The following is a 25361-nucleotide window of genomic DNA, read 5'->3' on the forward strand; positions in this document are numbered from 1 at the left end:
TAGTCCGCTCTGTGTTGTTTTGTACTGTTATGAACGATTATGTTTGGTTTTCTACTGTTTCGCTCGGTTTTTCGCTGTGCTCTTCAGTCTTTCTTTCTTCCTCCTATTATCTCTCTCTCTCTCTCTCTCTCTCTCTCTCTCTCTCTCTCTCTCTCTCACGGAACCTGTGAGTTTTCCTTCACGTTTTCCTTAGAATCTCCACCGAGGAGCTTCTAAATGGGCAGGAGCACGTTTCGCCGAAAAGAGGATAAACGCTCCTGCAATAACAGCACGTTGTAGTGGTGATAGTTAAGCGTTGTTACGACTGTCATCTGAAGCTCGTAACGACTTCTGGGCGTCGTTGGAATGCAGAAAGTCGCGCAAACGCCCGTGTTGTCGGAGGCAGCATTCGCACAGCCAAACAACCTTGCGAATGTTTCGCTACAAGGAGACGCCGCCCTTGCCTCCCACTTTTATTACGACTCGTATGAAGTGGCGACGTCACCCAATCGCCGCAGGCGGCCACCTCCATGACGTCTTGAGCGGCTCGACGATGATCGTCTAGTCCTGTCAATTTGGTTGCGTTAGGTTGACACAGGTTACGTTCGACGATGTGCGTTAGTTTCGGCCATCCAAGAGCCCAGGGCAGCTATGTTCCTGTAAGAAAGGCTGGGCATGGTGTAGGATAGTTGGAAGGGTATCGTAAAGTACGTTAAATTAAGCAGCACTAAACCACCTAACTGCTACTGCATGTTCTGAAGTATTAGCGCCCGCGCTGACGCCATTGAGTCCTGGAAGCAGCAGAGGCCAGCTTGGAAGCCGATGAAGGCTGGGCACGTTGCATAACTGTGAGAATTCTGATATACGAATTCACCGGTCATACTGCTTCCGAGTAATTGGCCTAGATAAACGTACTCCTGTACAGGAATACGTTCATCTAGGTCAGTTACTCACAGGGGATCCTTAACATGAGGAGGAAATTTACAGAAGAATAAAGATGGTTTGGAGTGCATAAGGCAGGCATTCCCAAAATTAACTGGGGCTTACCACTGTCGTTGAAAAATGTAGAATCATTGTATTCTACCGGAGCTAACTTATGGGGCAGAAATTTGGAAGTTAACAAAGAAGACAAGTTAAGGACCGCGCAAAGAGCGATGGAACGAAAAGTATTAGGCTGAACGTTAAGATACAGGAAGAGAGCGGTGGGGATCAGAGCAAACGGAGATAGCGCATATAGCTGGTCAGGCCGTGTAATCAGTAGGGTAGATAACCGATGGACCGTTGCAGTTACAGAATGGGTGCCAAGGAAAGGGGAGCGCATTCGAGGACTTCAGAAAACTAGATGGGATGATGAAATTGGGAATTTTGCAGGTGCAAGTTGGTACCAGTTAGCGCAAGAAGACAGGGGTAATTAGAGGTCGCAGGGAGATGCATTCATGCTGGGCAGTGGACATAAAAATAGGCTGCTGCTGCTGCTGCTGCTGAAGAAGATGATGATGATTACTTGATTAAAATTGTCCCGCCCTTGCGCATAACCGATGATTGCTAGTTCTACAAATCTAGGCATAATGTCTGCGAACGTTATAACCGCCCCCAACACGACAGAACGCGAATCGAACGTGGTACCTTAAGTCTACATCATTACTCTGCTGAGCTCGAGGTCCCGGGTTCGATCCCGGCCACGGCGGCCGCGTTTCGATGGGAGCGAAATGCAAAAAAAAAAAAAAGAACACTCACCTATTTAGATTCAGGTGCGCGTTGAAGTACCCCGGGTTGTCAAAATTAATCCACTGCGGCGTACCTCATAATGATATCTTGGTTTTGGCACGTAAAACGTTGTCATTCATTTAAAAATAAAAGAAGAAAAGAAACCGAGCCGAGTTCTGTTCCTGCGCATGCGCAGTGTCACTTATCCTACTCTTCGGGAGGGGGGGGGGGGGGGAGGGGTTACCCCGAAAGCCGCTCGGCTTGACTATTCCTAAAGCTATCCAGTGACTCATCTGTATATACGAGCCGCCGCGACGTCACGCCTTTGGGCGTCGGACGCGCCGAGTAAAGGCGGCCCCGCGTAACTAACGTGGTGCAAGAAATGTCGATGATCCACTGTCACGCATACGCGCAGTTGGGCGAGCCTCGGAAACAAAACAAAAGACATGCAAACTGAGAAACAAAAAAAGAAGACAGCTGCGAAGATCGATTCGGTCGTCGTCGGAGCCTCGCAGGCGCATAGCCGTCGGCACATCCGCGCACCGCGGCGTGCGTAAGGCCTTCATCGCAGTAAAGTTGCCGCACCGCTGCCTCCTCTTCGCTTCCTCCTTTCTTCCTTTCTGTCTTTCTTTCTTTCTCGCCTTGTCTTCGGCTCCTTGGCGGCGCTCCTCTCCGTGTGCTTAATGGTGCGGCTCCCGCGTCTTATACGACGCGGCGACGCGAAACGTCGCGGAGCGCCTCCAGGGGTACGTGTACCGCATTCGTCCACGAATACGGCCCTCGTCCTTCTCTAATAAACTGATCTCACGCGACGGGGATGCAACCGCTTGGGATTGAAGCCGATTGGATTGAACGCTTTAGATTGGAAGAAACCAGGTCGGACCGGCGTCGTTGCCTCACTCGCACGACGGTGTAAATCTGTATTAATTTTTTTTTCTGCTCGCGAAAATCTTTAACCTTGCAGTAGAGCGACAAGTTGGGCCAGTTGCTGGAAGTTCATCTTGTAATATCTGCGCGCGTCCTGTCCTTTTCTACTTCTGTTGTCCGTGTGTGTTAGCGCAGTGACCGCAGTATTACATGATGATCTTTAACCTTGTGTCGAAGGAAAGTAGGATAACTTGGGTACGTAGGGAGTTCTATGTACGTAAAAGTTCTGTCGTCGCCACAATTGCTCCGTCTTTATGACAATTCTTGACGAACTGTGTGATCAGCGTCCGCGAGGAATGCCGATGCAACAACGAAGGCTCCGTTTCAAAGTGGAAGCGACTAGATATATTACACACACACACACACACACACACACACACACACACACACACACACACACACACACACACACACACACACACACACACACACACACACACACACACACACACACACACACACACACACACACACACACACACACACACACACACACACACACACACACACACACACACACACACACACACACACACACACACACACACACACACACACACACACACACACAAGCGCGCGCGCGCACGCACTGATAACAGTAGCCAAAAATTTGCATGTTTCCGACATTGCATATGTTTATACGAAAATGTCTTTATGCGTAACGACCTCTGTTCTCCGTTGGTTATGTAACAATACAGGGTGTCCCGGCTAACGTTACCCGCCGTGGTTGCTCAGTGGCTATGGTGTTGGGCTGCAGGGCACGAGGCCGCGGGATCGAATCCCGGCCGCGGCGGCCGCATTTCGATGGGGGCCGAAATGCGAAAACACCCTTGTATGTCGATTCAGGCGCACGTTAAAGAACCCCAGGTGGTCGAAATTTCCGGAGTCCTCCACTACTGCATGCTTCATAATCAGAAAGTGGTTTTGGCACGTTGAAACCCATAATCTAATCAGCTAACGTCACCCAAGCTCTTCAAGAAAAGAAAGTGCTAAAAATGTGGTGCGAGGTACAATTGTAAGATCTACGGTGTTCGGTAGGTCTTATACCGGTAGGTCTTACAAGACGTAATACCGTAGGTCTCGTAATTGCATCTTGCCCGGTGTTTTCGTAATCTGATCTTTCGTTGAACATCTTGCTTAATGTTGGTTGAGACACACGATATGTAGCATGCAGTGCATGAACTGTGAACATTTCTGTAAACACTAGGCATGTTGATAGTGTGCAGCTGCTGGGACCCCATTGTCCTAGTAGTATCGGTTCCTCATCGTTAGGCCGCAACGTTCGCATTGCCATTTGTTGAAATATCTTTTTTTCGATATACAAGTACTAAGCAGTTCGTGACATCATAAAATCTGCTTGGCTGAGTAAAAGTTGGATGCGGTCTGAAATTATCTGCTCTACTGGGAGTGGCGCCGCTGGCCGAGGCAACCAAGACGCAGAGCCAGGTAACTGACCTGCGTCAACTGTGCGGGGCAAGTATTTATATATACATGTGCCGAAAGGAACTGTCGCGGTGAACAATCGTTTAAGTTTCCTACAAGAATTACTAGTGGTAACTCAGATGGCAGTACCCACAGAAGCTGCAAGTGGGGTGGTTCGCATTCACGTAGCAGTGGCCGCCATCTTGGCATACTAGGTAGTCGCGAAGCTGCGTGTACAAGGAACGTCACACCACGACAGGCACGTCTTGCGCGGAGCGACAAATTGATAGCAGCGACGATCGGGTTAAAGGAACAGCCACCGTCAAAAGGGCAAAACGATGTACGTGTGAAAACATGATGCACACACGTCATCGACGCCGTCATGTTCGGGTGCTACCATGGTGCGAAGCTCCGTCCGTGACGTCATGTGTAAACTACCTACATTCTATGGCTTGTCTAGGGATTATAGTGACTATGACTGCTGGTCAGGCCATAGTCACTAGTCAGCGACTGGTCATAGTCATAGTCAGATAGCATGTAGTCATAGTCAGGCCACCATCAGTCATGATGGTGGTCGGTGCAGTGCTTTATTTCTGTAGCAACAAACATTTGGCAGAAGGTGTACTGTTGCTCTAAGGAAGTGAAGGCCAAAGTTTCGTTTCTTGAATTTCGCGCGGAAAGCTCAGCGTGGGTACGTCCGAGAGAGGTCGCGAATTAAAAGAAAAAGAGACTGAGAGAGAAAGGAGAAAAAAAGACCATCTTTGGGCCGTTTTTGTGCAGGAAATCTTTTCAAAACTTGTTAAAAATTTAGTCCTTGATTCGAGTAGAACGCAACGTAATCCTTCTTTGCTCGTAAAAATTGTATTTAGAACGGAGTAGGCACTGTCAGAAGCCATATGACGTCATGGTCAGAGAGTGCAGCAACTTGAGAGCGTACTCACCCGTCTTCCGTCTTTTGAATCTCTTCTGATTTGCCTAACCTCCTAATGGTCGTTCTGCGATTGTAGAGGTGTGTCTTACTAACACAAGCTTACCCATGAGTTCCCTCTTATGCCGTGGTGTCCTGGTACCCGGCGTCATCGAGAAGGGCATTAGGGTCGCGATAACGTCGAACTATTACATTCTGAGTTTATTCCAAATTCGTGATTAGCCCTCCGTTATTGGCGAAAAAATTTGCAGGCTCCTCACATTTTTCCTGTTTGTCAAGCGGCGACAGGCAAAATAAGCGTGGCATGAAAAATTCTTACCAATCACGGAGGGCCAATGGGGTATTTGAAATAAAACCCAAGATGGAATAGTTTTACTTTGTCGACTATCGCTCATTTACCATCGAGTGGCAGTGCCCTTAACTCCGCGCTCCTGCGAAATAAGAGTAAAAAAAAAAACTATGCTCTGTTGACAAGTACCACGAACACAAAAGAATCAAGTGCGAACTAGACAGGCGCGTGAGAAGATACACATGAATACACACAGAAAATTTGCTGTGTCCATCTGCTTTCTGTCAGAGCCCGCCTTGGTCGCGCTCTTTTGTTTTTCCTTGTCGAATACCAACGTGTCCAGACTGCCACCCTTGTAAGTGTGCACGCGCGCAAACAGACACACACACACACACACACACACACACACACACACACACACACACACACACACACACACACACACACACACACACACACACACACACACACACACACACACACACACACACACACACACACACACACACACACACACACACACACACACACACACACACACACACACACACACACACACACACACACACACACACACACACACACACACACACACACACACACACACACACACACACACACTCGCGCGCGGTGTGTGTTAATGTTGGAGCTCACGTCTGCGCTTACGTCCAACACCTGACGCAGCTGGCTGCCTTGGACTGTACAGTAATTCATACCTTTAAAAGTGTGTAAGGGTGCAAATTAGTTTGCAGTGTATGTCCGGTACCGCCTAGCCGGGTAAGGCAGCCAGCAGCCAAAAAGTGACGGGGAGGGAGGGGGAGAGGGAGAAGGCAATGAAAGCTTAATGTGCGCCATCCTGAGTATATATTTTGCGTCATAATTACGCAGTTTAACTGTAAAGTCCGCTAACTTTCGCACTTATTTTGTAACAGTAGGCAATCGCGCCATGCAACGATGAGCTGGCTTGCGTGAGTCTCCTTGTATAGCCTACGCTTTCTTTCTCTCGTCCTTCGCGCTTCCTTACAGGGCAAGGAAGCACAGGGTAGCCAACGTTACAGGGTAGCCAACCGAACGCGTGCCCCTGGATAACCTGCCTGTCCTTACTTTACTAATATCTCAATCTCTCTTTTCAACGTGTGGCAAATGTATTTGACTTTTACACTAGCGTGGATGGTACGTTTTTTTGGTTCCGTTTCCCAGGCGAGCGGCACAAGCGTGAGTGACGTCAATAGTTTTGCGCTTTCGCAAACAGCGCGCAGCGAGGACCTAGCGTCACTGAAGAAGGCCGTGCAAGCGCTACTGCGCTTCTTGCGATCTACCGGCCTTTGTGATCGTCTCTAACTGGAACGCCCTTCGTGTGTGTGTCTTTGTGTGTGTGCTTTTTTTCTTTCTTTTCTAACCATTTCCTCTCTATCCTCTTTCTAACCTCTATCTCCCAACCTCAGTGTAGGCTAGCAAACCGGAGACTAATATCTGGTCAACCTCCCTGCCTTTCCTCTTCATCTCACTCTCTCTTTCTCTCTCCATCCATCGAAGACATCTAGGATTTCCGCTTTCAACGCATCGCTTACATTGTTTTGCAGATGAGTCACTCACGGCCATGGCGTCCACGCGGTGAGGCTAGATGTATCCAGCGCCGATAGTGGCCTCGATAACGAGTGCGTTAGTGAAACACCCCGGCGGAGCCACGGGAAGGTCATCACCGCTGGCGCTTGACTGTATGGTAATAATAATGATAAAAGAAAACGTGCCTTGGCGAAGCTGGCGCGTCTGCAAAACGACTTTCGAGCCCATGTGGGCTGGACGGATTCCACATTTCGAGCTGTTGGCGTGAAATTTCCGGGCTGCTGGAATTTCGCATATTGGCGGAACACAGCAGGGTTAGTGGCGATGGCGTCGTTGTTCAAGAACTGTCTTCATCGTACACGTAGTAGAGATACAGAATCGGATTAGATTGGTAGTTGATTATCTGAAGCACTTTCCGCAATTTGTCTTTTTTTCGTATCTCACCTTCCGTGCGTTGTTTTCGAATGTTGGGTCTTTAAATAAGCTGAAACGTAAACGAGTAACTCAGTCGATCAATCAAGAATACGCGGCGCTGTGTTCCCGTGCGGGGACACCGCCCAATGGACACCGCCCCTTCGACGACGCGACGAAATATGGCGATATCCGCAATAGGCCCCGCAGACTCTTCTTTATAAGAGAGTGTCTAAAACTCCACGCGCTAAACGCGGAAGAACGCGGTACGTGCCAATACAATCACGACTCGGCCAAGCCGATCGCTCTCCCCGCCTCCCCCCCCGACGGCTTGCGATGGGCAAGCCAGCCGGTCGCTCTGCCGGCCAGAAACGCGCGCGAACTAGTTGCGTCACGCCGAGGAGCGAGCGAGCGAGCTAGCTAGCGGCGTCTTCAAAAGCGCGAGAAAATAGCCGCCATAGTAGGCCTGTGCTCTTCCCAGGGTTGTCCCACAATGCGCCGCCTGCCGCCGTCTCGAGGTCGCGCGCCGCAATAACGCAGTTCGTTCGACGTCTCTCTCTCGATGTCCGCGACTACGACGACGCACGGGTCACCGTGCATGCCCCCGGCCGACGACGACGCCATTATCGCCCTTGTCCGTTGTTGTTTTTTTGCTTGTGCGCTTGTCGATCTCTTAAGAACGCATCGTGTAGTAGAACCTGTCGAACAGCCGTAGACGCCTCCGCGCGGCCATTCTAAAGCGGAAGTTATTGGGCCCTGTACCGCAGCGCCGCTGTACGGGAGACGCCGCGTCGGTCGGTCAGACATGGTTGAATCGCCGACGACGCCATCATCGCCGCTTCACTTTTTATGGTCGATCTTTGGAACTTACAGTGCTTGTCGAGGAAGCGCTCGACGACTCCGCTGCAGAGCGTTCTGAAGAGGAAGACTGGGTTGACCGGGAGGTCAGCTTCAGTGTCTCGCTTATAATACAGAGCCGAAGGACATAAAGTACGACGTATAACGCGTGCGCTCCTTCTGTAGAACGGAACGACGGAGCACCTTGCGCACGACTGCTGATGCGTCCTCTCCTTCTCCCGTGTCCTTCTGAAGGGGCACGTCATTCTGAAAGGACACGAACGAAAGTCAAGTGTATATATTGAGTTGAGACGGGACTATAGGTGATCAGTTATCGTATGGTGCAGGAGTAGACGGCACCGCCTCAAAAGTAGGCGCTCGCGCAGTGCCATGGCCAGCAACGCGTCAGGTTAGATGTACGGAAACACCAGCGCATTCACTCAGTCACTCACGCTTCCTCTTGGTACAAAAATGAAAGAACACTAGAACTGTAACTCAGAAAGCTGATGTAGGCTTCCCCTCGATTATACAAGTGCTTGCGCCATTACTGTGCAAAAACAATAGGCATGGAGAAAAAATACGCTCGTGTGATCAGCGCCTGTTAATTTTTATGTCCACTTCCCCTCGTGTACGCGTCTTCTTTGCTGGTTTTTCTACTCATCTACAAATATGTGTACCTAGTCGCCCAGCAAGAGACTGCCGTGACCCGCTGCAAAGGCACATCGACTGCAGCGTTCCTGTTACGAGGCCGCGGATACGACTGCCGGTCACATTCAGATTGCGGGGCGAAATTCAATAGAGTGTCACAAGCCCTGCATTACGTGGAGAATTCACCAGCTCTCGGATATGCATCTACTTCCATAATCTGAAACGCTAGCTGGCGGCAATGGCAACGACGACTGACTTAGACGATGGAGAGAATTATGTACACGGAATGATTTCCCAGCACGACGTTGATGTCCATGTTCAAAACCGCACGACTAATGTCCACTGCATGCGCGCAGTACGGCGGGACACCGCGCGGGTGTACTGCTGCAGCCGTTGCATTGCAACACAGTGTGTGTGTGTTTGTACGTTGAAGACGGTCGCTGAATTGTTTTAACCTTATATTTTGTTCAGTCTTTCCGGGCCACTTTATTATCTTTCTTAATTCACTGATTCCTTTATGTTTTTGCTCGTTGCCGCTGCAGTAACAATTGGCAGTTTCAATCAAGCGCGTAGAAGTACGTGGAGCATGCCACGTCTAAACGAAGGCTTTCAATCTCAAGTACACTCATGGCGCTTAATCACGGCCCACTTTATTCGTCAAGCTCTACTGGCTCTATATTGGCAGCCTCTTTTTTCTCAGTCGTTTAACTTTTATGCGTAGTTGCCTACAAGTATTGCAGACTGCGGAATTTTAGGTTTGTAATTCTCTGCTATATTACGGCTCGTCACTTTTGAAACTTGGCACTTTACGTATGTAAAAAAAAAAAAAAACGGGGTTGCCATTTCCCGCTTCAAAAAAGTTGAAATAAGATGATGACCTAGTCGGGTTGCCCTGCTTACAACGAATATAAGGCAATGAATGAATTTCCTAGACGCTCTGGGCAGCGCTCTGCGAAGCCAAATGCAGGAACAGCAAATAAGAAACATTGCGTCTGAGCTCTTTGTGTGCGGTCACAAAGCCAGAGTCATTTGAATGTATTACTTCCTCTTTCCTGTTTCGGAGCTATCTGCCTTGAGAACGCAGACATTCAACTTTTTAAAACTTGGATTTCCGTTGTTAAAGAATAACATAATGCTAAGCTAACGCATAAAGCTGCTCAGCTGCATGTTAATTATAAGTGATAGTCCGATTACTTTGCAGACAGTAGGCACGGATACAAATACACTAGAGTGACAAAAAGGCATTTTCACGGTTCCAGCTAACGGGTAACTTTAGAAGCAAAGCACGTTAGAAACAGCATCACAGAGGTAAAAGCAACACTAAACGACTGAAAAGAAAAACACAATGGCGAAAATAACACAGCAAATATACTTAAATCGTATGTAACACAGCACAGCACGGATTTCTGTATGTATAAAACACCACAAGAACTGAATATTTGCCATGTAACATGCACGTCAGTATTACAATATCGGTAGCAGATATACTCATCAGACTGCCGGTCATTGCGATACTAGTTAAGCAGTTAAGTTATAGCTATGTGTGCGTGGTTGAACTCAGCACCACAGATGGCGCCACTAGCACAGATGCTCATGTCTAGGTCACCGCTATTCCACAAAAAAAAAAAAAGGTAATACCTGTACGGACAGGCAAAATTTCTGTCTTAACGGCTGTGCGCTTCCGAATACAACACACGGGCACTTTGGTATTGCGTACCCAGCGTTTAGAAAGCGGTTTGCGTTCTCTTCCGCGAGAAGAGCGCCTTCGAGCGTGTGCCGCGTGTTGTCGTAATCGCACGTTCAGTGCCCTTACACCTTTCGCCTCGTGGAAAGCGCATTGTGCCTTTCGCAAAGGACACGCGTGAGGCGGCTGCCGTGACGGCACATTCTTAATCGAAAGGAACCGTCGGTCGGCGAACGGGAAGTCGTGTTTGCGCGGACAAATATTGTCCGACTATGGGCCGGTTGCAAAGAAGCGTTGCAGAGAAGTGGCACGTGTCGGGCATTGCCACAGGCGTAATGGCCAAGAGAAGCGCCTGCAGACCTACTTGATCCTTTTCGCGCTTACGAACAGACAATACGAGAACGCTTGGCTTCGCGATGACGTGTACTCAGAGTTATGTTTGATCACTGAAAGCACTCGGCACGGTAGTGTTGAGCTACCCTCCTGGTAACCTCCCAGTAGACTGCTGATTATTACTGCTTGACGTGAGTAGTTTGCAGCAACTTCGGTCGCCTGACCTCAGATTTGTTGCTTGCTTTCTTTTTCCTCATCATTTCTCTCTTCTGTGCTGCACCTTCGAAGACAAGTCAAAGAAGCCTTCTTTGTGCAATCAGCTAGATAGAACGCGTTTCTCCTAGTGTTTAGTCCACAACGCATAATCTGCCGTATTCGAGCCAAGGCTCCCAGCTCACCATAAGCTATACTGAAGAACCATTTGAGGGATTTCACCCGCTTTTGCGGCGTTATTTGCATGCCGCATATTTCAATCTCTTAGGCATTCTCGTAAAACACTTTGGGAGACAGGTTAAATGTTTCAAATGTGGTCACTCTTGCAAAAATTACCGTCTAGCACTCCCTTTGTCCTTAAACCGATAGCATCGGCACAAGAACTGGAATGCTGGAGAGCAGTTGTGCACACGATAGCACTCGGTGTAGTAGTACTGTGAACAATGCATGGTGACTCGCCGTAGATTCACGTCTGGTGCGGCCAGTGGCGGATGTCGCCTGGCGCAGACGACAGGACGCGATTCACTGTAACCTGTCGACTGCGCCAATTTTCTAGAGTAACTTGCGTGCACGGATGACCATTGCTTATTGTCATGGGCTTGTGAGTGGCACTAACACGCAGTTTGTTGAGCCGTATGATTTAGGATGGCCTGAAGTTCAGTTTCATGTTGCAAAGAAAAAAGATAAAGTAAGCACGTTACTTCACTTCCTGCTCGCTTCCTTCCCACTAAGCAAGCGGCATTTCGCTGCCCTAGGAAGACTGCTTCATTGCGCCATTACTCGAAAGTAGTGTGAAAAATCAACGTCCGGACTGTAAGGCCAAGTCAATGTGACTTCTGGCGAATCACGGTTGACGATGGTATCCGCCGATACGCTAGAAGAATAAATGATAGAATTGTTCCCTTTCAGCACGTTGTGTTTCTTCAGGTCAATCACGTGACACGTGGCCAGATCTGTTGCCTACCGCACTTCAAGGTGCTCTCCCTACACAGTGGCCAAGTTTTGTTTTGAAAGTGATGCCAGTTTATAGTCTGGGCTTTGACTGTCATGCTTTCCTCAAAGCTACCTCTCTCTGACTGATGCGCTAATGCAAACTGGTCAGCCGCTTGGAAGTTCGCCTCAGCACGGTGCTTTGGAAAGTGTTCGTTTTAACATCTGAAGATGGTAATGTTCGGGAACTTTCGTTAACGTGGTTCGTGCACCGACGCTACCGCTAGACGGGGCAGAAGCAGGCCAGCCAGCCTACTATCGAGCCGAGCCAAGTCACGAAGTGCGCCGGGCGCGGCGGCATCGTCTTCATGACCACTGTGCGAGACACTCGGAGTATAGGCAAGCCGCGCTTCAGAAGCAAGGCGGCAGCCGAGCTAGCGCGCTCATAAGCAAAGCAGGCGGGCGTGCAGCGGGCAGCAGTCGAACGGCTCCGCCTGTTCTTTCTCTCGCTAGAAGCGGCGCCGGCCTCAAACAATGGAGTAGCCTTCTTCGCTGGCTCCCATCCCGTCCGGCACTTATCCCGCACCGCTTTGTTCGTGCGGTCCGCGCGTCTCGTGCAATAGTAGTTTGGTTTCGTTTTCTTGTTCGTCGCTCGGTGCTGCTGCTGCTGCTGTGTCCTGCTTCTGGTTCTCTTGGGGACACCGTCGGTTCGCTACCGCCTCCAGATCTCTGTGGGGGCGAATACGTGCGCGCTCGAAGTGTCAAGCCTAAACTGTACTGAACAGAGAAACTGTGGCTGAATTCGTCCGCAAACACAACGCGCTCATCCCTGTACGGGTATCAGTCTTATTATTTTTTTTTTCGCGTGAAATGTGCAGTGGCGGCGTTTGTATCGTCGGCTGCTTGTCGACTCGCTCGAATCGGTAGAGGCCGGTGGGCGGCGTGAGTGTCGTCTGTATAGTCGTGCGTCCGGCGCGCTGCAACTGACGTCTGCTCTCATTCGAAACGGCACGTCGTCTGCTGCTTTGGCGTCTCGTTGCTGCTACACGTACGGCCGCCTTTCTGGCCCGTTCATGAAAGAAGTATACCCCCAGGCATAATAAGGAGGAGTCGCAAGCGCAGCCCGGAAGCCAGCCCTGTCTCCCATCGCTTCCGGTTCTACACTGCAGAGCGTGCGGAAGCTATACTTAGGGAGCGGAGGGGGGTCCGCCCACGCTCTTGAAATGCGCGGGCACGGTACGATCCGCAGAAGGCGTTTCGTTTTCTCGTCTGCTCCGTGTGGTACTGTGCTGGAGCGATTCGCTTGAGAAACGTTGCCTGCATGCTGCATCCTCTTCACAAACTGACGCCCTCGGAGTTACGGTGCTACGCGAAGCGTGGCCTCTTCGCGCGTTTTCTCTTCAGATGTTGCTGCCTCCAGTTGCTTTTTGCTTGCCTTGTGTTCTTCTTATTTCGTCTATTTATGCTCCGCCTTGCCATCTCTCTCTCTCTCTCTCTCTCTCTCTGCCTTCGTCTCCCGGCTCCCCTAGGGCCCGACACGAAATGTTCGCACTGAAACTTATTGCTCTTTGTCTTCGGGCAGAGGAGAAATATTGTTTTCTCTTGGCCGGCGGAGCTTCTCCCTCTCTGGAATCCAATTAGGTTCGCACTCGGCACTTCGACTGCGCCCGCACGCGTGATCTTGCCGGCTCTGTTGAGCAATCGCGAACGCGCACCGTGCGAGCCGGCTCGGTCATGGTCCGCGGAGCGAATCGCGTAATGCTTGTGTAACGCATGTGTTTATCGAAAGTGCACATGCGTTTGTTCCCGTTTCCTTCTCCCCCTTCCCATCTTCCTCGCAGTCGCCATTACAGCCATTTTCTTTTCTGTCTTCGCCTCAAATAGAGATATTTAGCAAATTTAGGGACGTACAGGGCTGCTTGTTGCTTTATTTTGCTTGCTGACAACGCACTGTATAGCTTGCTCGATCACGTCTACTTCGGTAACTAAGCTTTCTGTGCTGAGAGAACTACCACCAGAGGACGCGAGAGGGAACTAGCCGCAGCCAAAAAGCACCAGACGTCGCCGCTGCCATTGTGCCAGACGAAATAGTCTGGCAAGCGTCTGCAATGAGCGTTTCCATTTAGAGCGCTCTTCACTGAGTACAAAAGGGGAGAGGGAGCAGCGTAGAACAATACCGAGGACTTTGAATGGATGGACAGGCAGATCTTTGTATATATATATATAGGCTATAAGATCATTGTATCGGGGCAGCGTCGAAGCGTGGGAAGAAAGTGCTATATAGATGTTAGTGCTGCCGCCAGAAGGTGCGGCAATCCCTCGAAGCCTAGTCTGACTTCTGAAATGATTTAACCTACAAGGCCGTAGGTTAAATGGAAGTCGAGAGTGGCGAACAGCTTGAATGGAAAAAAAAAGGGCGAAAACACGCATCTCCTTGCAAGAGAAGCAGTAACTTCTTCAATAGTAGTCGACTTTGGCATAGAGCCGTGCTTCGCACGCGAACAGAGAATTGACTGATTGATTAAATGACTGGTCAATGAGTGCGCGAAGACACAAATGAAACAGTAAACGCCTTAAGGAACAGGGCGTATTCATCGCGGAATACCTTAAACTCCTACAACGTTTAGTCCCTATAGAGAGTTAGTAAAACGTTCTTGTACGAAGTGTCTTGTTGGAGACTATGTCAATTGTGAAACGACCAATCAAGTTACCTGTTCTCCAAAATATCTATTGTAAGTTACATTCTTTTCAGAATCCCGCATACTTAATCCACTACGAAGTGAGCAAGCATGTGTTAGATGAAACATTCACTATAAGATTAGTCTACGAGAAGAGCGTCGACACTTTATAAACACTGTGAATGTATTCTTGCAAATGATCTGTCTTACCCTCGGTGCTACCAAGGTGCGAAGAAACTCATCTGTGCGGTCCCTTGCTTGGTGCCGCGTTTATCAATTCATATTTGTTCATAATTGGATCGGCCAGCACAGCAACCCTATCGGTGGCTCTTGCGGCTGTAACGGAACAATCGCGCATCTTCTGTACATCCGCGCCCGTTTATTATACGAAGAGGCAGGCGCTGCGACTTCGAGACGGTGGACAGCTGGCCACTATCAGCGCTAAATATACTCCTATAGTGTTCACAACAGACGTATGCGCTAAAGACAGCCAAATCGTTTGTTACCTTCCTACGGTCGACGTGCCAGCGGGGTACTGATCATGACGTGCGTCGCCTCAGAATTTCGTCCGCGGATTTATGTTTTGCTACTTCTATTTCTCGCTTCCTATGTTCCTTTACCTCCCCCCTCTCCCACGTGCAGGGTAGGAAACCGGACTTCTTTCTGGTTAGCCTCCTTGGTTTTCCTGCTTTTTTTTTTCTTTCTCTTTGCCGTCTCGCGTGCTGTATATAGACTCACTTGTACGTAAAACTAGCAAAGCTAATTAAAAAAAATACGTTTTTTTGTGCAGGCGACCTCCTGTTGCTTGTGAGGACGAGCCGATGAGTCGGTGACAACCCGCAATGGAGCGGCGAATCCCCCACGTCCGGGACGTGTTCAGCGACATGCGTTCCTACGACTACTCGCCCCGGTCGAGGCGCAAGGAGTCGGACAGCCCGCTGCCTGCGCCGCGGCATCACGCACCCAACAACAACCAGCATCAGCAGCAGCAGTCCAATCAGAATCGACACCCCGACAAGACGCCCGGCGCCCCTGGCGGCGGCGCGGGCACTCAGCCGAACGCTCTGACGGAGCGCGACTTCCGGCACCTGGAGCGCCACCTGTCGATGAAGAAGACCATACGGAAGCAGATCAGCCGCAACTTGGCTCAGGTGAAGTGTCGAACAGGTTTTGTCCAGGTAATGCGGGGATGTCGTTCGGTACTGAAGGGTCTTCATTCTGGACACTGTTAATTTGAATTCCGCGATGTGTTTATGTTCTTAGTTAATATCACACACGGCGAGCTGCCATTTTGGAGAACCGATCGGAGATGTAAAAAGATGGCGAATCGGACAATGTGGCGGAATTTGACAGTGTCCAGAATAACACCCCAGTGCAAAGAATAACAGAAGTCCAGGTAATGCCATGATTTCGTCTTCTAGGGGTGCTTTTGGACACAGTTGAACCGCGCCATCTTTTTGTTTTGAGCTTGTTACGGACGGCGTAGCCACCCTGTGAGTCAGTGACAGATAACGAGATGGTATATTCGACCGTATAGCAGAATTTGATAATGTTTGTTTATTTTTTCATAAGCATACTGTACACATGTGTGTGTACGGTTATGTCTCTATCTCAGTATATGAGATAGATACCTCGTTGACCCTTCTATAATTGCTCAAAAATTCTACACATTTCCAGTCAGTTTTTTCGAGGAATGCCTCGCATGCACACTTCTCATCTTTCTATTCCCTCTCTCCCACCCCGCAGAGTAGGGTAGCCAACCAGACACATTTCTGGTTAACATCCCTGCCTTCTCTCTTTATCTTCTCCTCCTCCTCCAGCCATCGTATCCCATTTGTAACCCGATCGCACAAGTGAATATAAGTGAAGGTGGTATCCTTTGTATTTTGCGTAAGCTTGCTCTAAAGAAATCTCCTGGATCTGACAGTATATCAAACGTTTTTCTTAAAGATATGCTGTCCGGGTGGCAAAGTTTTTGACATAAAATTTACGTAACCTCCTTAAAATTTTCTGTAATGCCTGATGACTACATGGTGCACTTCGAAGGAAATAATCGTTGGAATGAAATTACTATAGGCCTGTTTCTTCGACATCCACAATTAGTAAGTTACTAGAACACATTACTTTTATGACTGTTATGTTGCATTTAGAAAATAACGAACTGCGTAGTGACAACCTACATGGCTTCAGAGCTCTTGATTTCAGTTGGAATGCCCATTCTGTGAAAAAAAAAATGCATCACCTTTGGTCCGCAGACTTTTGTTCGGGACTGTACGTCCTCAGGTCCTCGTCGAACATCTGGGTGATTGTGGCACTCTGTGTCACGTGGAATTCCCTCTGTACAGTATAAACGTAATGACCTTAAGATGATGCACATTTTCACTCTCTTTCGCGACAACTTCAGGAGGGAGGTTACAGCTGTTTTCTAGTGCTTAATACTATTTCGTGATTTCACGACGTTTAAAGGTTGCAGTGATTGAAATAAGCGCTTCATTTAACTTCTTATTGGCAAGTGCAGAAGAGGAAAATAGAGCACCTTTGGTGAAGATTATCATAATAAGAGTTGTCATAATGGGCCGACCATGTTGTGCGTAAGAAAGATGATCAGCGGTCTATTATAATTACTGGAGTGTTAGTGTTTAATTGAAGATCGCTTGGGGGGGAACACATTTGTCCTGCAATTGACCTAAAATAGGCTGATTGATTATGGTTATGATCATGACTGCTAGAAGAGAGCTTAAGGAGTGCCATTGCATAAATGTAACGATGCCTTTCTTGTGCTTTTTACCTTTATTGTGGCGCTGAATAAGTGCACAGACTGTATAAACAACACGGACAGGCGGATGCTTCCGCCTAATTTATTTTCAGTAGATCAGACTAGACATATATTGCAAGCTCTTGAAGTGTTGCTGGGCCACACTTCTGGTCAAAATCATGCACCAGCTGCACTCTAAAATGAAGTTTAATCCCGTCTTTTTCTATACCGTCCCCATACAGTATTCGCCATCTTTTCTTGAAAACTCTGTGCTGGCAACTTTCCTGTCAAAAACGATGTGTCACCCTGATAAAGTGGATGCCATTCGTGACCGGCAAGTACCGGGCGCGCAGCGTCAATGAACAGAGAGGCACGCAATGGTGGACGGCGTGTATTGTTTGGGGACAGCGTAAGCCACTAAAGTTGCCCATCTTTCTGAGTGCTTGGCACGGCAACTTGGTTTACTATAGCCTTTCATCTGTGCCGCTGTGGCTAGATTCCTCGTCCGCCTTGCAGTTTTTCAGCAATTGCCCCACCGTTCGTCTCCCCACAGGCTTTCGTGGAGGATCCCAAGGTGCTGTGCAACAATGCGGTCAACAACAACCACAGCCGGCAGCCGCCCGCCCAGCAGCCGCAGGTCATCACGCTCACGAGGGCCAAGATCGCGCGCTCGGACCAAACCTTCCTGGACATGCTGAAGGAGCCCAGCAACAAGCCCGTCGAGGACAACAACAACGCCGGTCGCACCGTGACCGAGTCCTGCTCGTCCAACCAGCAATCCTTCTGGAAATTCCTCGGCATCAAGGGCAAGGGCAAACGATGAACAAGCTGCAATGCTTCACTGGCCAAGCCAGGTCGTGACCCGGTGGCGTGGAGACGAACCAACTGGCCATTCTCTGCGACCGTCGGTCTTTTTTTTTTGTTTGTTTTGCTTTTTTTAAGGCTTCCAGTGTGAATGTTTTAATACGTGAATGTTATTGTCTCTGCCCTATCTTACTTCGAAAAAGAAATGTGCCGTGAATGAATTTTCTTTCTTGGTTGGAGGACGTGACTGGCACGCACGCCTTCGCGCTTGTCAAAGAACATACGCGGGACGGTTGCAAGACGAAAGTCTTTGAGGTGTTTGCGTGCAGGTCAGCTGAGCAGGTGGCCGCGATGGTGCTCGAACAAGGAAACGCCTGCTAGGGGACACACCGGCTCGCTCTCGACGTTTCTAAGAGGTTTGTGGTAGAACGGCTAGTCCTTTAGGTTGGTGAGAAGACGTGGGCGTTGTGCGTGAGACGGCCATGTCGGGAGAGGCGGTGTGACATGAACTTTTCTCTAGCGACGCTCGGACTGGATCGGTTCGACGGGCCTGTCATTTCGTTCGTCGGTCCGCGGAGGGTTCGAGGCCGGCCTGCTGCCCGACACCCGTGCAACCGAGTATGTGTGAACCCATCGGCACGCCTCGGGACGGTTTTGCGACGCCCAGCGGCCCTACACCTTACACCGAATCGACAACGTTCCGTCCGTCTCACGGCCTTCGATCGACGCGTCACAAGGACCTTAGTGCACGACGTGCTCGCAACCCCTGGTGGCGGATCCCTGTCACAGGTGCATTACGCGAGGTTGTGGCGCATTTGGCCGTCTTAGACAATCGTCTCTTCGTTCTTTGGCCGTCTGCTTCGAGTGATTTCGTCGGCGTACTTGCTTGGACCTGCGCGTTTTTTCTGTCTCCAAGTCTACTTGACGCTCCTTTCGTGGCATCCAACACGAGCCTTCGTGTGGACAATCACGTGAATGCTGTTACACAAATCCTTGGCGTTGAGCGCTGGCGTTTGGACATTTGTAACGCCAAGTCCGCATGTTGAATGGCGACTTGAGGCATCGCCGATGAAGGCAGTGCCGGTTGCACTAGGTTGCGGTGAGGACTGTCATCTGCATATAGTGCTATGCTATCGCCTCAAAAGCATCAGTTTTGACGGGAGTTTCTCTCGTTGGCTGTCCGGTGCTGAAAATGTGGCTCGCACAGATTCCCAATCGGAGGAAGAGTGCCCCTTTGCATTTTTGCTAGCACGTGTACCACAACCAGGACAGCCATTTCAAGCATGTGCATCTTTAGAAATGAAGGACATTGTTAGTACCGTGTCTTTCGTGGCGAAGGCCACAGTCTTGTGCTGAGGCCTTCCCCTTTACGCCGGAAAGGCGGCCGCATTCCTTATAGTTGTAGTGAATTGTCTAAATTGCAGGTTACTGTTTCGTTGTGTTTCGCTATAGCGTGTGTACTGCTTAGTATTTTTTACTACTTGAAGGCGCCCCTATGCTGTGCGCCATTCATCCTGCTTGTTCAGGGCCGTCTCGGCAACTCACAACATTTTACCAGTTTTTTTCTCACTTTATCACCGAAGACATTACTGTACCATGCACTTGACTCTTGAAACCTTGGTGAAAGTTCTGTGCTGGTTGTTTTGTGATATGCTTCACAAGTTTCCGATCGTTCTTGTAATTAAATGTTTGCTTCTTTGGTATATTTACGCTGGACGCATTCTCATCTAATGGGCCTACATATTTGGACAAATCCTTGCTTTTTTCAAGGGAGCTATCACCTTTGTAGACATTTTGCGCATCGCATGTCCACGTGACTTCTTTGGTACAATTTTAACATTGAATTGTTGAAGTTCACTTTGAAACAGTTGACCATGCAGCAACAGTTGTGATTGTCACCACTCGTTTTTCTTTTTTTCCGTGTCCCTGAATGAACTCAGTTTGGCAAGTTGGCAGGAGCACGTTTTATTGAAGTGAACTCATATAAAACGCGCTACAGTTAGTCTAAACAGAACACTATCAAGAAACGTACGACAAATAATCTTTCGTAAAGATGCAAGCGGACCAAGTTTATCTGCACAAAGTTAGGAAAACGTGGCTAAATGCATTTTCGGGGTAAGTATAGGATGGCGATTCATGCACACGCATAGATGGAGTTATAGTTACGAGTATGAAAGCCACTGCAACGATGTGTCATTTGAACTCGCCTGGTAACAAGTTGAACTCAGTGGCCAACCTGCTGACTTGACGGCTACCAGCGCTTGTTTATTCTTGAATGACAATCGGTGATGCTATCATTGGCAAAGACAGGCAATGGCAGTAACAACTACTGCAGAAACAGAAATGCATACTCTCTGGCACGATTTCATTGTAATTCCCCGTTTTCTGCGCGAACGCGCATACTACACTGCCATCGGTCCACAAAACACAAGTCATGTGTAATCCGCTTAACAAATGTTACACTAGAACAATTTGCACATGCGAGTAGCCTTGCTACTTCTCTGAGTTGAAGGTATGAGTCCATTAATGTTGCCAGCTCTGAACTTTATTGTGAGATGGCGCTGCTACGGTTTATGACTATCATCCAAATGTTCATTCCTTCCTGCTGTAAAGTTCGATTTTGTACTTTTTACCGACGGCAAGCAAACTGATGCAGTGCTTTTTTTTCATCGCTAGACCATCAGGGTAATCACATATTCCATAACACTTTATCGTAGGTTTCCACTTCAACCTTCATAGTCTTCGCGTTCATATGATGCTACGACATGCGTCACCTTTGATGTTTAACACATTGTCGAGTCAATGCAAGAAACATTTAATTCTGAATGCTGTACCACTGATTCACAGTGGGTCTTCCATAGCACATGTAAAATCAGATTTGACGAGCATACTTAACAGCAGTTTGCCAAATGCTAACTGTTCCTAGCACTGTTTCTCCCTTGAACAATGTAGAAGACATGCAAAACATGAATTTTTACTAGATCTCTTTCAGCACTTATAAATTTGTTCCCTTTAATCAGTCTTATTTGTCAATATAAGACACCCAGTCGCTCAAAACATGTTCCAGAGACATGTAGCGCATGCCTCTTGCCGAGAACTATGCAAAAAATCTTGAGAGTGCCAATGAGCACGCCGCTGTTACACTGGACACGCTAGCCTTTTGCAAGAGTGCCCTTTGAAGCTGACCGAATGAAGTGAAAAGTACTGTCTGTAAAGGTACACAGCTGCACATTTGAAGTAGTGAACTGAGCTACTTCCGGCTGAGTACGTCCAAAAACTCCCTGAGTACGCCTTACCTTCAAGCTGCGTTATTTTTCGACCTGGTGCAATCACGTCTGCCCTGCTATAAAAGTTTTTTTTTAAGCGCACAGAGTGGTCGAAAACAAACCTTTCTGTCAGCTGGCACAGCAAACAGACGGGTTTTGTTAGTGTTCAGATGACATTCAACTTGCTTTTCTTTTCTTTTTTTTTTTTTGCTGTGCTCTAAATTTCGAGAAGCTGTTCAGGCGCAGTCTCAGTTTGATCGAGCTCTGGCATTTCTTTTACGCTAATGGGGAGTGTGTGGCCGATATTGTACCCAACTCCGATGTCTAATCATGAACGATTATATTGCAGACCTTAATTAGAGTTTGATGAGCGTTTGAATATTCATGAAGTGTTTGAAATCCCTGTGCGGTCCAGCGCAATGTTGCCATAACAGCGTCGTGCGTGGACTGAAAGTGTGCTCTTGAACACTGTCCTCAGTTTGTCCCTAGGAAGTTTTAGCTTGTACATAAACGTGCTCCTATTTACTACTGGAAACGCAGACGTGACGCCATTTGGTGACACTGAGTTCAGCCAGAACGTACAAAAGTGTTACTGCATGACGACCTATGTTTTTCTCAGTCGCTAGTGTGGAGACCGTGGCAACATCGTAATCATGAAAGTATGTTGTGACGTTTTAGAGCGTAGGCTTCACCCGTTCCTGCAGCGAGCGTCGGCGTCCCTCGTAACCGAGTGAACGAGCACAGCGAAGGGTGAAAGATCGAACGCGGAGCGCAGCGGGGGATGAAAGATGGCGACAGCGAAGAGAGCGCGAGGAGAAAAGCGGAGGAGGAGGGTATGACGAAAGGGTGAGAAGAAATGCGTAGTGCCGCAAAAGACAGGCTCTGCAGCAACGACCGCCGAAAGATGGTTCTAGAGTAGCGCACATCGTCTGTTCGCCAATGACGCCACTGACACCATATATGGAAACAAAGCGTTGCATGAGCGGAGGTCTGTCGACGGCTGCTGTGAATCGCGCCCACGCGTCATCCACGCGCTGCATCTCGCGGTCTCCCGATTAGCGAGGCATTCGCGCCACACTTCGCTCCGCTTGCAACGTGCCGCACCAAGACGGATTGTCCGCGCCAGCAAGTGCGTAGCGAAATGAAAACACGTATAGAGCTACGCTCAAATTTCGCATTAGGGGGTAGCGTAATCGTGGGTGAATTTCTTTTTTCCCATAAGAGCAGCATCGAAAAGAAAGTTCTGCTTTGTGGTTCAACAGACTGCCACAAAATGCAGCTGCCAGCAGTAATGCTGCCATCCAAGTTTCCGGTGTTTCGGTATTGCATAAATCGCAGTGATCTGCGCAAACACTCCAATAGTTTCACCTTGTTCGCACAGGTGTTGTTGCATACTTAACGGAATATCGGAAACATGGACGGCAGTAGCGACACTTTGCCCAACCGTAACAGGTTAGAAACGTTTATGTTACGTGAGTGTTCTTGCCGAAGGAAAACAGACTGCGCAAGTTAGCGATTACATCAAACGCCAACGCTTTACACCGCCTACTAGTGGAATATGGCTGGTCACTGTAATAATAGCTTTGTCATCACCGGTTAGAGAATGTGCCACACGATGGCGCCACCAACGCTACTTGTCACTTGTGCGTTTCCAGCGTAAAACGTTTACGGACGAGCACAAACTTTCTATTACGTTTCGTACAGCCTGTCGAGAAACTTTTGTGACACAGGAATTGGGCAGCGTGAGTTGCGTGTGTAAAATTTATCACTGCCTTCTCTTCGTTTAAAAGCCGCATCCTTTGGGTTGTAACTCTTTCGAGAACGTAGCTTATTGTGGTAGTGGAAATGCCTACTTGTTCGGTGTCCGAGCATTTCGGTGTTTGTGATGCGCCGTTTTGATGTCTTTTTTTTTCTACAACTGGCAAACAGAGAGCCATATTTACGCGAGATTTATAGAGCCAACACACACTACACACGAAAAGAGTGTCGACGTAAGAAATGAGCGCCTGGCGAAATGTGCCACCGGCGACGTAGGTAGATGGCAATGATGCTTGTGTACAAAAAAAAAAAAGAACAACAACATCCTACGAATGAATGTGCTCTGAATGTGTGTTATGACTGTACATACGAAGCGGAGATTAAAAAAAAAATCACTACGCAATAAAAGAACCGAACAAAGAATGTGTACCTCTGATCATTTTCAAGCACTCGTCTTGCTTTTCTCTTTATAATAGTTCAGATTGGCGCTTTACCGAAACGTTCCCATACGCAGTCCAAGAATGCCACGCATAATTTGTTCTGCTCGTGGAATTCATTTGCATTCATCAACTATTCCAACCAAACCGCATCATAAGTTCAAGAAAACGGAAAACGTATCACTGACTGCACATGGAAAGTTTCGGGCGAGCGTTTGGACTGTAAAGATTATATTCACCATTGCTGTACCATTCAGAGGTCACAGCCGGCAAACACGACGTCACAGCCGGCAAACACGACTACCCCTGTATTCAGAAATGTGCCATAACTGTAACTTGAAGCACATGCTTGACTGGTTCTAAATGACGCCTGTCGTGACCGCGCCGATGGGAACGCAACGAGCGTGATGGCGTCGTTTAGATGAAGGCTTCCAATCCAGATACATCTCTGAAGGCGCGAGGTAGTGTTCGCATGGTATGCCATCACGAAGTCCCGTCGTCGGAACACTCGCTCCAGCCAGACACATCGCTTGACCGACCACTGTGGGGCCGCTATATTGTAGCGATGCCTTATGCCTTATTATATGCTATTCTTATCATCCACCACACACGGCCGCCTAATCCCGTTGATAATGTGGGCAGACCGTCGCTCTGACCACTGGCCAAGCGCGAAAAGCCTGAAAAGGCATAAAATCGGAAAAGGCATCGCTACAAAACACCGGCCCTGATCAATTCTTCATCTTCCTGTGAACATCTGTCCTGCGCGGAGTTGTTGAAGCGGACTCCAAACGGACCATAGCCAAGCAGGTAGGTATGTTTGCATGGAGTTGCTGAGACGTAGTATAGCCCATTGCCCAATGTCCGCTACGTCACTCTGAGATGTAGTATAGCCCATCGCCGAATGTCCGCTGCGTCACTCTCTCACCAGTCGACCAGGTAGGTGTGCTTCCACGGAGTTGTTCACGTCGGACCACGGATTTACCCACGCTTGAAGTACCCGATCCACGTCAGTGGAACGGGCCACTATACGCCAATGTGGGCGACTACGCGGTGCGCTGTTTTAGCTTTACGAAAATCACGTGGGAGCTATGCGTTATCGCTTCCCTCTTCACGCTACACTCTTAAGAAAAGTTTACATCCTTTGGGGTGCGTATCTGCCACACAACGATAATCGTCATCTGCCTTGCTGTGTTTCCTTTCTTGAAAACGCCGCGCCCGCTACTTTCCTGTCAGGAATGCTATGTCATGCTGATAACGCGCATGCCGTTCGTTACTGGAAAGTACCGGGCTCGCAGCGTTAAAGAAAGGAAACGCATCAAGGCAGGTGACGATTATTGTTGTGTGGCAGGTTTACACCCCAAAGGGTGCAAACTTAAGAGTGTACACTCTTAGAAAAACTTTACACCATTTGGGGCGTATCTTGTCCCACAACAATAATCGTCATCCGTGCTGCCCGCGTTTCCTTTCTTTAACGCTGCGAGCCCGGTACTTTCCAGTCACGAACGGCATGCACCTTATCAGTGTGACGCAGCATTCTCGACAAGAAAGTAGCGAGCGCCGAGTTTTCAGGAAAGGAAAGGCAAGCAAAGCAGATGACGATTATTGTTGTGGGACAAATATGCACCCCAAAGGGTGCAACCGTTTTAAGAGTGTATGACTCAAAGAGTGTAAACTTATAGTGTAAGCCCGAGGTTGCGGGATCAAATCCGGCCGCGTCGGCCGCATTTCGATAGGGGCGAAATGCAAAAACGCCCGTGTCCCACGAGTTGGGGGTACGTCAAAGATCCCT

General features: G+C 48.7%; 1 protein-coding gene across 3 annotated transcripts in view; it reads left to right on the top strand.

Moving 5' to 3' along the window:
• LOC142560192 (uncharacterized) overlaps positions 1 to 23492 on the top strand; it is a 174794-nt gene extending 151302 nt beyond the window's left edge. For all 3 annotated transcript variants that reach the window (XM_075672105.1, XM_075672104.1, XM_075672103.1), the window contains exons 3-4: positions 15343 to 15703; positions 17861 to 23492. In XM_075672105.1, coding sequence (XP_075528220.1) covers positions 15395 to 15703; positions 17861 to 18130 — 579 coding nt within the window. In that variant the 5' untranslated portion in view covers positions 15343 to 15394 and the 3' untranslated portion in view covers positions 18131 to 23492. The remainder of the gene's footprint in view (positions 1 to 15342; positions 15704 to 17860) is intronic.
• The last annotated feature ends 1869 nt before the right edge of the window (positions 23493 to 25361 follow it).

The sequence above is a fragment of the Dermacentor variabilis genome, chromosome 10, assembly GCF_050947875.1.
Source record: "Dermacentor variabilis isolate Ectoservices chromosome 10, ASM5094787v1, whole genome shotgun sequence".
Lineage (NCBI taxonomy): Eukaryota > Metazoa > Arthropoda > Arachnida > Ixodida > Ixodidae > Dermacentor > Dermacentor variabilis.